The 13,768-nt window shown below is 32.9% G+C and overlaps 1 protein-coding gene and 1 non-coding gene across 2 annotated transcripts in view; one reads left to right on the forward strand and one right to left on the reverse strand.

The window, feature by feature from the left end:
• Smp_127420 (unnamed protein product) overlaps nucleotides 1-2,412 on the reverse strand; it is a gene marked incomplete at both ends in the record, with an annotated part of 47,792 nt that extends 45,380 nt beyond the window's left edge. Inside the window, 2 exons of the mRNA XM_018792027.1 lie at nucleotides 460-505; nucleotides 1,531-2,412. Of these exons, the coding sequence (XP_018644929.1) occupies nucleotides 460-505; nucleotides 1,531-2,412 (928 nt within the window). The remainder of the gene's footprint in view (nucleotides 1-459; nucleotides 506-1,530) is intronic.
• Nucleotides 2,413-5,140: 2,728 nt separating this feature from the next.
• On the forward strand, nucleotides 5,141-5,212 carry Smp_tRNA_01956_Pseudo_CGA.1.1. The gene has a single exon. It is a non-coding gene (tRNA).
• Nucleotides 5,213-13,768: the final 8,556 nt, after the last annotated feature.

A 13,768-nucleotide genomic window follows, 5' to 3' on the forward strand; every position in this document is an offset into this window, starting at 1 on the left:
GGTTAAGCGCTCGCGCGCGAGACTAATAGGTCCTGGGTTCGAATCTCGTGAGGTGGGACCGTGGATGAGCATTGCTGAGGAGTCCTACAATAGGGCGAAACGACCATCCAGTGCTTCCAGGTTTTCTATGGTGGTCTGGCTTCAATTGACTCATGATGTCAACTATAAAATAAGGTAAACATTTAAAATTTACAAAAGAATTATTAGATTACGTTCAATTAACTATTGAATTATGTGTATTAACTAGCTAGCAGTTTTCAAATTTTAATATTATTGAAAACAATTTAAACGTATTATTAAACTTATTACCTTCCTCATTTTTTTGATTGTTGTCTGTTTTATACATTGAATAAGATAAATAGCTTGATTTAGACCTTAGTGATTTTTAGATAAAAAAAGATTAATCAAACTATAAAATATCTTTTGGGATTTCACTTGTACTTTAAAAACTTGACTAACCTCTTTTCCTGCGTAATACATCCAAACTAGTTTTCAAAGGAAAGTTCTGTAAACAAAAATAGTGTCAAAGAAAAAAAGAATTTCACTGTCAATTTCATTGGAATTTAAAATCAATAGGTATATGTTGCATTTGATAATGATAGATCTTCAAGCATCAAAGGTAAAAAAAAAGGTAAAAAATACTTGTATTAAGGTAATGCTACATTTATTTTTCAATGAAAATCTAAACTACTAGAATGAGGGTTTGTGGAGATCGTAAAAATTTTGATAGTTGAATTCATTAGTTTATCTAAGCTAGACTACCACTGAAAAGCTAGAAGCAATGAAAAGGCGTTTCGTCTTAGTATGGAACTCTTCAACAGTGAGTATCCACATTTTGTTTCTTGCTGTGAACTTAAGATAATGACAAACTCAGTAATCCAAGATTAATGATAGGGAAAATCGAAAAAACTCACTATTAGGAAATATTAAAATTCACTATTTACATCATTTTAGTGCTGTTGTCAATGTACGAGTTGGTATTTCAGGATATGTGAATGTTTATGCGTTGATGGGTTTATCATCAGCACCAAGCACCAAATTTTCGCAATGAAGTGAGCATACCATGAAGGAAGAAAATGTTCGACTCAAATGCATAACTCTCACTGGAGATTTCCTTTCAACAATCTAAGGTTTTCTATATCAGTATGCCATGAACACCCTTTGTGTAGCGCATCCTGACATACTGAGAGAAAAATCTAGTAAATCTGAAGCTCAAATCAGCAGTCAAAATCACACTCTGATATGCAACACCTCTTTATTAAATTGACAGAAAAGTGACTGAAAATGCTGGATAACGCACACTCATTGAACACTAAAAAGTGGAGGCATAAACTCATAAATATTAAGTAATTATCATAACTAGTACTATTTTTCTGTTTTCGATCCGTAATGTAGTTCATTGCAATTTTTCAACATAATACTTATCTTTTGGCTGAAAGGAATTTGAATATATTTTCAACTTAATCAATATTAAACGAATAGTATTTACGTAATTGCTGATTTATTTCAATAAAAATGTCTTAAAATTACCTTCTTCGGATTTTTCAATCGTGAAGTCGTAAATTCCAAACTACTGACTGGTTGTTCACGAGGTAGTTTAGAAGGTTTTGGATGTATATAAAGGTCATCCGAACTTTTCCCTGTTATATTACCGGTAGAAACAAAACGTTCTTTTCGTCCAATAGGAGATTTTGACCACCAAAATTTATCGTTTTGATGGGATAGCGAAAATGCCGGGGGTGTAATTGACATTCCATTTACCCCACCCCGATGATTTTTAGATACTAGTCGCCGAAGACTACCAGTACCAGACGAGATAAATCCTGGGGATACTTGATCTGAATGAGGACCAGAAAGGTTAGTATACACGGCCAAAGGTCGTAGGATTGAAGCAGCTTGACTTGAACCTCCAGTTATTGTATATGCATGAGGCGGTAAGACGTCCATTTCTGGATCTAATGGTCCATTTAGGCGATCAGAAAATCTCACTTTATGACTCTCAGCTTGCAAAGGAGTTTGATTTTCAGATTTCGTTCTGGAACGTCCCCCAACAAACGTCTCCACCCAAAACTGTCTAAAACGTGAATGTACTGTTTGTACGGTTTTCGGCTCGGAACTCTGCTGTCCATACGCATTTGGACTCGCTGGTCCTTCTAATGATATGACTACCGGGGGTTCACAACTTGGTGTTGCATTTCCACTTACAAAGAAAGGAGAGTGACTTGGTCTTTGAACAGTCGAATGAACGCTACTTTGTCCACTTGCTCCGGAATTCGATGCTGAGGATATATCTCCCCGGTTTCCAGAAGCTTTATCCTTTGAATCAACCACGGTATGAGGATGAGTTTTACGGCTTGCTGTAGCTGTCGTACTCAGTCCTAGGTTGGCTGAACCAGATCCACGACCCCACATAGCCTATTAAAACAAGATGAAATTAAATCTGTCATATATTAAATTGTCTGGTTTGTAGTGAGATTTAACGAACCTAGTGTTCCTAACCAGTTTCCTGGAAGTTAAATTAAATATCATTACTTACTAAGCTGGAAGTTTTAATTTACATGAAGATTTTCATCAAGTAAAGCATCCACAATCCTAATTAAACTCAAAAATGTAACAGTCTTTTGAAGAAAGTATAATTTTAATGGCCTTAGTAATTTGATCGGTTTTTTTTCAAATATGTAAACCTTCAACAGTTTTTAAGCGTTCATTTTTTATCCAAACCTAAATTTACTATTGCTTTTTGCTGTAGTCTTTATGTACTGGTTTTTTCATAATAAACTATTTTGATTTATTTGATAGAAATTTTGATAGAAACAGTTAGAGAATTGGAACAAACGGTAACGGAACCCACTTGTTACAAGTTGTTTTAGTAAACCAACTAAGAAATGAGAGTGAACATAGAGAAAATAAAACCAATGAACGATAATGAGCTTACCAGTAATATTACGAAAATAGCATCTTTTCGTCAAAATTAGAATGAATGATTTCATTTGGTTGTTATTATTATTATAGATTTTTATTAGGAGGGGGTTTTGTGGAGATTTTAGTAATTTTATAGTTAAAATCATGAGTCAATTGAAGCTAGACCACCATGGAAAACGTGGCAGCACTGGACGGTCGTTTCGTCCTATTGTGGGACTCCTCAGCAATGCGCATCCTCGAACCTATGACCTATCGGTCACGCGCGCGAGCGCTTGACCACTAGACCACTGAGCCGGCCGGCATCTAACGGCCTTCATGTCTAACTTCAACCAATCCACGAAGTTGAAAAACCATTCATCAATGTTTTCAGTGAGTTGATATCTCCTAACAGACCTGGCTGAACTCCACTGGTTACTGCTTCTCACTAGAACTCCAGGAAATATCTCTTGAAGCCAGTCACTAGTGAGTATTTGATCATTATTAGAAGGGGGGTTTGTGATTTTAGTAATTTTATATAGTTGAAATCATACTTCAAGGTTTTCCATGATGGTCTAGCTTCAATTGATTCATGATTTCAACTATATTATAGATTAATCATTTTTTTACTTTCAATGGGTTGATCACGTGTTCTAAGTACTAAATTACAGTGTATACACAACTGACAACAAGTGTAACCAATAAAATGTTTAAAGAAATATTTTGTTTATAAAATAAAATAGTGAACTATTTGGTTATCAATATGTTTGTTTAGTTATTTTGATTGATGATAAATAGATAGTAATTTGTTATTCCTTAGTATCAAAATGATTTTTACAAAAATAAACGATTGGATTTTGTTTTCTTATTTTCAATGTCAACCTGTCTTACAATTATACATTCATATTGATCATTCAAAAGAATGACTACGTTTCAGGCAAATAAATTGTTTAAAATTATAAAATATGAATTTTTGCATGACTTAAATAAATTTATAGAACAACTGAATTATGAGAATAATAAACAGAAGAAATATCTACAACATAGAGTAAGAGAAATAATACTAGAATAACAAATCAGACCACATTTTTTGACCGATGACTAAATAATGTACAAGGTATTATAAATTAATTAAAATGGAATAAATGTTAATTAAATTCTTCATACGACTAGCAGTAATAACAACAATGTAAAGATATCTGGATATTTTAAGAAAATAAAGTTACGGAAATATAAGTTATATCATTTTATAAATGAGTTGAATACCAACTTATATGGTTTGAAGTCGACCAAGGTAAAAGAAACTTCTGTAGATGTTTATTTCGAACTAAAATTTTCTGTCTTCCATTCGACCAACTACTCAGTAGGAAGGATTCTGAGATTAAAAGATTTTGGTAAATATGTAATAATATAATAGATTATTGTAAACAATTAATTCAATTTGACTATATGACCATTTGAATCAAATGGATCAGGACAGAACCGTTGATAGAACTAACTACACTCTTTAATCAACTTGAAAGGAGTTTGGGAGAACGGAAATGTAAAGTCTTAAAAAATGGTTAGTCTAGGTAATTTATTTTTTGTTCTTTTCGTCTGTATTTTAATGTGATGGGGATTTCCAAACAAATGCCATATAATAAAAGCAAAAGTATCACTATTTAGAATGATACACGTATATCATTTTTCTTATCTAGATCAAAATAAACTTAAAGTGAATAGGATGAGAAAAAAATCATCATAGAACTGAACACAAATAAACTACATACGTTCCATGTGAAAAAACGTAAGTAACAGTGCAAAGCTTATAAAACGTTAACATCAACAAAAATTACAGTTTCTACGTTTCCATTCATGTAATATATAACTTACATTATTCTAAAATTCATTTTACCTAATTTCAAAATATAATTATGTTCAAGAACAAAAAAACATTAGAGGAAACAATCATTTTCACTAACTTCTATACAGTCATCTACAGTTACAGATCTAAAATTATTATTGTTTCACAATAAATAAGATAATTTATAGAGTTGAGATCATGAGTCAATTGAAGCTAGACCACCATGGAAAACCTGGAAGCACTGGACGGCCGTTTCGTCCTATTATGGGACTCCTCAGCAGTGCGCATCCACGAACCCACCCAGGTCTGTTGTGAGATAGTAACTCACTGATGACATTGGTGAATGGTTGCTCAATTTCGTGAATCAGTTGAAGTTAGACATTAACACCGTTGGATGCCATGCTCAGTGGTCTATCGGTTAAGGGCTCCGGCTCGAGACTGGTAGGTCCTGGGTTCGAATCCCGCGAGAGTGGGTTCGTGGATGCGCACTGCTGAGGAGTCCCATAATAGGACGAAACGGCCGTCCAGTGCTTCCAGGTTTTCGATGGTGGTCTAGCTTCAATTGACTCATGATCTCAATTCTATAAATTACTAAAATCTCCACAAAACCCCTTCTGAAAATAAGATAATATTGAATTAATCCGTTGTACACTGGTACCGAAGATGGTAAATTTCACCTTGATTGAGTAAAAATTATAATTGTAGAGCCTAAAGAACTTATGAAAAACGATCGTTCCCCATAGTACTATTTGTCCCCAAATTTTCTAAGGGAATTCTTAAATTGTTGAAGTTCAGAAAGTTACTCTTCAAACATTATATTGTAATGTGTGCTACTGAAATCAATAGATATAAGTAGCAAGTATCACCAATCGAAAGTGGAATACCTGACGATATAAGGTTGAAAACATCGAGGGGAAGAGAACGAGAATAGAGAGTGATTGGTATGGAAACGATAGAACAACAAAGTCTCGGACAATTGATGGATATTTTGAAAATGAAGTACTTACTGTATGGATCCCAGATTTTACTAAAAAATTCTGTAATTTTGTATTCAAACACATTTGGTTTCCCCCCCCCCTACTATGTTCGCGTTCACTACAATGTTAGCAATAATTCGTACATTTTTTCAAAGAAAATAATTTTCAAATAATCCAAAATAAGTTCGGTTTTATGATACCTTCAAGTCTGATAAGTTTCAATTATTATTTGAAAATTAGCGCCGGAAACAATGTTTATTTGATCTCTAACAGGAGTAAATTCATTTATAAATCATCACAAATATTTTTCAACACTACAGGAGGCGACAAAAAACTAAATGTAGGTATTAGAAATAAACAAAAGAAACAACAGTAGTAAAACTTATTTATGTGATAATGGTAAGTTGCCTAGAATTGAAATTATTATAAGTAGTGTATTAGTCTTACTAACATATAGTTGATACATAGTTATTCTCATAATTAACTATTTTCACATTAAATTCACTTGGTATTGTTTATTTGAATCTTCCCATTGATGTTTAGGACTGTAATTGATCGGTCTCTTATTGGCACATGTGCATACTGTGCATATTGTCTAAATATTGCCTTAAGTCACAAGCATTATAAACAAAGATGGATAGTGGCTAGTGGTTCTATTTGGGACGTGTTAGCTGGATGTACTCTGGATTTCACTACTAGCCACTATCCATCTTTGTTTTCACATTATTTCAAGTTATTTAGATGACACTGGATAACTACTTTAAAAAGTGATAAATCACACCATTTTATTTAAAAACACATTCAATAAATTCTAATGAGTATGTTCGATATTAAAACAAAATTTTAAGTTTTAATCAGAGTAACAAGATTTTCAATATTTTGACATTCAACTAGTTCCATTTACTTTTCAAAAAGTTATTTGTTTATGGATATGCCAAAAGCATAATATAAATTTATTATTCTACTCATTTAAATACTATCATATATACTACTATTCGAATAACGAGAATAAATGGTACTGACTTTGAAAAATGTAATCACTGTTCTTGCTGCAATTAATACCAAGATTGTAAGACAACATCTTGAATCTATTAAAGTTAGACATTAACACCGCTGCATGACAACTTAATAGTTTAAAGTTTAGGCGTTTACGCGTGAGATTGAAGGTCGTGAATGTGAAGACTGTATGCCAATTCGTCAAATGCGGACTACTGCAGTTGAAACGTCTGTCTATAGACTCCAGGTTTTAAATGGTGATCTAACTAATATTGGTTCGTGATTCGTAAACTATGAAGATTGTTATTTTGTTTCTCAAAATGAAATTAATTGATTGTTACAAAATTCCATGATAATGTCAAACAAATTTTTACTGTGGTTAGTTTGTTTGTATTTTCAGTTAGTTATTAATATTATAGGAATGTATTTCGAATAATAATAATAATCTTTTAACTCATATGACAATTCACTTTCCAACTAATACTGTAAAAAGATCATCTGATATGTTGCATTAAAATAAACGAAATTGTAGTCAATATTGTCAAGTTCAATTTCATTGTAACTCACTCGTGTTTACAGCATAAATGAACTGAAAACATTTTCTAGTGCCTAAAAATCAATATATTGATCCGAGTAAAATTGATAAAAAAGGACTAATCATTCTTACTGGTGTAACTATTAGAAACATTTCAAATAGGTTCATGTAATTTATTTACAGATCACACGAAAACTGATAAATATGATTAGAAATAATAAACAATGATATGTCACTAGCACTCTTTGAAACATATAATACAAAAAATAGCATATTCTCGTCTATCTGTTTCTAGCCAATTAAGGTCAAATATTCAAGAAAACAAATACTATTCAGTCATGTTCTGCTGTGTTATCAAAGCTTAGATGACCTTACTATCATATGAAAATGTGTTTCGTTATTATAATACTTCCAAGCAATTAACATATTCATTGATAATCATCAAGGTAGAGTAACCTTGAAAAATACCCTATGAAGGTAAGTGTTTGATATTTATCGTGAAGCAGATATATTTATACCACAGATCAATCATAACAAAGTTAATACAATTTGAAGCCAACTTTCTTAATGGTAATCACATGTTGATATTGGCTTTTTAAATAAAATTAATTTTTTAACTGATATACAAACAAGCTGAATGTTTATAATTGTCGAAGTATTACCTAATCAACTTATAACTTATCCATTATTCTTTATAAAGTCAATATTAATATGTAATAGGTGTATTTTTACTGTTATTTCCACTTCTATACTAAAACTGTACTAAAACGTATAAACCCATTGTAGTTTAAAAGTTAATTTTTTGTATTGAATCACTACATATATTAAGGTAAACATAACTCATTATATAATTCACTGTGAATTTTAGTTTATAAGCTTCGATGAATACTTTAGTTGACAAATTTACATTACTAATAAGAGGTTTAGGTATCAAATAATGATAGCTTATTTTGTCTCAGAAATAAACTTTTTCTAAATAGTTAACCTATATTCATTTCATCATCATCATCATCATCATCATCATCATCATCATCATCATCATCATCGTCATTCATTTAAGGAAATCTTTAACATACAATCAGTTTGCTCAAAAAATGATGTTGCATGGATAAGTATTATTAATATTGATTTGCAAGTGTATTTATCAGTTCAGATGTCAAGTGTTATTCTTTATTATTATCATTATTGATATAAACCACACTTTCAACTAGCTGATCATTAACATAAAGTTTAAATGAAGAATAAATTTTTATCTAAATTTCTTGCTTTACACCTCACTAATAGAATTAGTCAATGAAACAAAACAATATGATTATTTTATAAAATCCTGGAAAATCAAATTGAAATAGCATTGCTCTTCTAAATTAAGAAAAAGCTGAATAGAATTCACAAGGGCTTGCATTTTTCCTGTAGTTAGTATTCAGGAATGCAAATGATCAGTTGGCATATATACATTCTGAATGGATTTCCTTTACAGGTGTTGACGCAGGCAAGTCCTGAAGCAACAATTTACATTTAGAGAAGGAGGAACGCATTCCAAACATCCTGGAATTGTTGCTCAGTGCTACCAAAACACTCTGCATTTCATCAGCGTCTTCACCAAACAGGACTATGTCAATTGAGTATTCTAAGTCGATAAGTGAACCTCCTGGTAGGAGATCAATTCCTGAAAATTCAGACAACGAGAACGTTATTTCCAGCAGTATGTCTATGATGAAACTAAACAGAAATGGAGATAGTCGACAGCCTTGTCGGACACCCCTTGAGGTTCCAAAATCAAATGACACAGAGTCAAATGCTACATTTAGGTTAAGAAAAACCATAATTGTCGGACACCGATAAGCATGCCTGTGTTCTAAAATCTGACGAATGGTGAACATATGATCGATGCAGCCATGACCAGGTCTGAAGCCAGCATGATTTCCTCGTGTTTGTAGTTCACCAGTCATAGTTAGACGCCCAATAATTATTGAAGCTAGTATTTTAGATGCTATAATAGTCAAACTAATCCCTCTATGATTATCACAAGATGATTCTAACCTCTTCTTATATATTGGAACAACCAATGATTGTGACCAGTAAGATGGAATTACGTCCAACTCCCAGATTTTAGTTAAAATACTAATCAACTTAATCGCTAAAACTGGACCGTCATGCTTAAGGACCTCTGGAACCACTCCATCTGAACCAGTTGCTCTTCCTCGTTTCAGATTACCTATAGCTTGTTGAACTTCAACTAGGGTCGGGGTGCCTACTTCAATGTTCCATTCAGACTGTCTTGGAATGGTAGGTAACTGTAGAGTAGCTGAAGGCCAGCTAAACTGTTCTCCTAAATGTTCCGCCCATCGTTCTAAACATCTGAGCTAAGAACAGATAAGAGTCTCATCTTTTTACGAGATTGTCTCGCTTACAATTGACTTCTTAATTCCGGTTTCTTTTATTAGTATGAAGAGTTATCTGGCGTTGCCTACAGCCGCTGTCTTTTCCATTCCTTTCGCTTTCGTTACCCACTACTGCTCACGATCGTTTCGTAGACTATTGGTTAACCTAGACCTGATTTTCTTTCGCTCTTCATCGTGTTCAGAGCCTGATGGGATGAGTTTACGAGAATCGATCAGTTCAATAGACTTAGAAGAAATCCATCGGTTTTTTGGAACCCTTCGGTCTAAATTACTAATAGATGCTACTGTTTTTTCCACAGCTGTTCGTATATCTTTCCAAACAACATCTGGGTCAGCCTCGTTTACAGAACTACCTAAATGTGAACTCGGTTGTTCCTGGAACTTACTTTTGGCTTTCTCGTCACTGAGTTCAATTCTAATGGATCTTCTTAGTGTGGTTTTTCTGCGTCCAGTGAGGCGCAAGCTAATTCTTGCTCGTATTAAAGCAGGATCAGAGTCTAAACATGTATTCCAGTACGAGCGACAATCTTCTATCGAGCCTCTTCAACGATGACTGATGGCAATATGTTCTATTTGAGCTCATCTTTGGTTTGGTGCAGAGGGTCGCAATGTTATACGATGTCTCTCCTTATGTTTAAAATTAGTGCTTGCTAAAAACAAACGATTGTCTGAGCACAGTAGTAGCAGACTGTCACCATTATCTGTTCGCTGGGTTGTGATACTAAAATACTCACCTAAATGTCTTTCTGTTCGATTTAGCTACCTAACTAGGCATTAAATCCACCTGCTACTAGTACTATGTCTGAGCGTCTAGCTTTTTGAAGAAGTTCAGAGAGTTTTCTATAAAAGTCATCTTTCATTTCATCCGGGCTGCAGTCAGTGGGAGCGTAAGCAGAAACGACGAAAAGGCAACGACGTGTGTCCCTATCCTTCCGAGTTCTTACGGAGCCATTTAGCCGGACAGCACACGGGAGACTGTTCACGAGTATCCATTCTAATAGTGCCTGTGTGGTGTGAGTTACATATACACATAAGTAGTATATGATGGTGGTCAGGCATAGAATGTATTTTAGTAGAAGATCGAACAGGAACGGAACGCAATTAGTATTAAAATGCATGAACAATGAAATCAGAGACGATGGACAAGTCAAAATTGAGACAATTGAATAATAGTTTGCGAATTAACTGTTAACCGTATGGTTGTCAGATTTTACTGAGATATTCTGTTATTTTGTGCTCAAATACATTCGATTGTCCACACTCGTGTTCTCATTCACTACACTTGTTCTGCTCTCGTATTCAGTGCTATGTATACATCTGCAAGTTCACGAGAACTGGCCATCGAGGAGCCAGATACATGGAGGGTGTATCTCGTCGGCTTTCCGTTTTGGCGAGGTGAGGTCAAGTGAATGACCACATGAGGATCCTATATGCATGTTTCGGAGACACAGCATACATTAATCGAACGACATTCTAGAGTTTTAGTCAAGGAGGCCTGCTGGCCGATTTGACATAGGGTGAGTACGTTGAAGGCTTCAATGTGTAGTTTGGAGCAGTTTAATCCAATAAGTGATTCTCATTTGATTTAGTACTCGTCAACATGATATATCTCCGTCCCAATATAAGTGTTCAAACTGAGACCCAGTTCTTCTAGCATCAAATTCCACAGAGTCATTTACTAAGCTACCGCGTCCGGAAAAACATTAACTTTTTAAACAAGTATGAAGTTATTCCTATATGTTTACTTTTACCGATTGTTGTCAGTAGAGACCACAATCGATGAGAATTGTACCCATTTCCATAACTTATGGTAGAGTTCAAACCTGTTTGTAACACTGTGGTTTCCTGTTTGTCCATAAATGTTATTTTATAGAAATGTTAGTTTCTAACTCATCTTTTTATAGATATTGAGAAGGAGAGGATTTTTTCCGTTATATTCTACTGATCAATATGATTAGTAAAAGTAGGATAAACACTTTCACCTGCTGAATTTCCTGTAACGGTATTTTGCAGAAATTTTAAAATTAAAACTTCATATGTTATTGTTTTGCTAAAAAAAGTGAATAAAATTGAAACCACTTTACCAATAACTAAGTTCATTAACACAATTAGTGAATAATGCGAGGGAAAAGCGTGATGAGATGGGTATTTACTCGTTCTACTATATGAACGAAATGCTTATAGACCACGATGTATACATTTCATTACAATATCCCAAAAATAAACCAATATTTCATATGTAAGGGAATATATCCATAAGATAGAGATGAACAATTCTATCAGGATTTCTTTTAACTTTTATTGTCAAAATCAACAAGTTTGTTTTAGTAAAGAAGAATCGTTTGAATATTCTGTGACGAAAACTTTAAATATGTAGTATAATGAAGTAATGGCTTATTTAACTCAATTGAATTGAAGGTATCAAGCGGAAAGGGCTACGGTCTACTGAAGTTAGCAGGTGAACACATTTTTTTTTAACAAGACTGTTGGTGTTTCATATACACCTGTATCTAATGTCATCTCAAAGTGTCATCTCGAAATGTACATGAATTAGGCTAAAGTATGTCATCTTAAAAGAAATTCAGAAAATCAATAAAAGGTAACTCGAAAAAACGTCCCATCTACAAGAACTTAATAAATTTCTATTAATTACAGGGTGAGCACCACTGATTAGTATTGTAAAATTGTTTTCCCATGATAGCTCAAACTTTTGTTGTTTTTAAAGTATATATCATATAAGCAACATGATTAAAACAAACATGTTTTTTGAATAACTAGACGTACATAGATTTAAGCCATCAGATACCACCACAAACCATTAATTACACGACCGGCACAGAGTGAATTTTCGTTTTTATATGTAGGATGATAGTTTCGGAATAAGAAAATGAACTTGCTAAGTAAGGGAACGCTTTGAGTAGTCCTACCCATATATATTCAGAAACAGTCTTTCAAAAGGGCAACCATCATTGGAAACGATGAGGAGTCTTTATAGAAATATGTTTAATAAATTTTGAGTATTCGGCCAACTATTTAACTATGCATTAAGATATTTATCATTGACAAAAATAGATGATTTCAGACGCAAACTTGATGACTCTCAACTCTAATGAAGAAGATTTTGCTCGAATAGTGAGAAACACAGGTTAAACTCTCGAAATGGAGGATATTATTTGACTTAAACTATCACACTTTAATGCTACTCAAATGCCTAACCATCCGAACAATTCATCTAATATATTATTGTACATCACCATTTTAATAATAATCTACATTGTTGAGCAAACTGCATTAATAAGAAGAGTTCGAATTTGTAATTTCTGTTCAATAACTGAATTAAAAATAATATCAAAGCAAATTCAAACTGTATGAACAAAAAAGGTATAGGTGTCATTTAGTAATTCTATAGCATACTTTCATTAATTATTTTGTAATTATTACTAGTTAACTGTAATTAATACTGTTAGTTAACTATTTATTCATTTTCAGAAAGAGGTTTTGTGGAGATTTTAATAATTTTATATAGTTGAGATCATGAGTCAATTGAAGCAAGACCACCATGGAAAACCTGGAAGCACTGAACGACCGTTTTGTCCTATTGTAGGACTCCTCATCAGTGCGCATCAACGATTCCGCCTCTAGCTTCAATTGACTCATGATCTCAACTGTATAAAACACTATTTATTTATTTATTAAAATCTTGAACAAAAACTTTTACAATTTTAGATTTCATATCATTTTTAATCATATTTATTAAATAACAAAATGGATGAAAATTATTTTTATTCGCTCTTAGAAACATAGTTTATTTTGCATTTTTAAAAAAATTAAATTATTACCATTCATTTGTATGTATTTATAACCAACCTTAAAGTGAACAAAATGTAATCAATCAAACTGATGGTATATTTTTTACATGTTATATATATGACATTTTAATGGTTTGTATATATACATATATATATTCTATATAAACTAATTACCAATGTTGCATTATTATGTTGATTACATTATAGCCCTATTGAATTTGTATATTTGTGTTGTTTGCTTTTTTATTTAAGTTGTATAATCAGAAGAGGCTTTTGTGGAGATTTTAGTAATTTTATAGTTGAAATCA

The sequence above is a fragment of the Schistosoma mansoni genome (genome assembly GCF_000237925.1).
Source record: "Schistosoma mansoni, WGS project CABG00000000 data, chromosome 1 unplaced supercontig 0010, strain Puerto Rico, whole genome shotgun sequence".
NCBI classification, from domain to species: domain Eukaryota; kingdom Metazoa; phylum Platyhelminthes; class Trematoda; order Strigeidida; family Schistosomatidae; genus Schistosoma; species Schistosoma mansoni.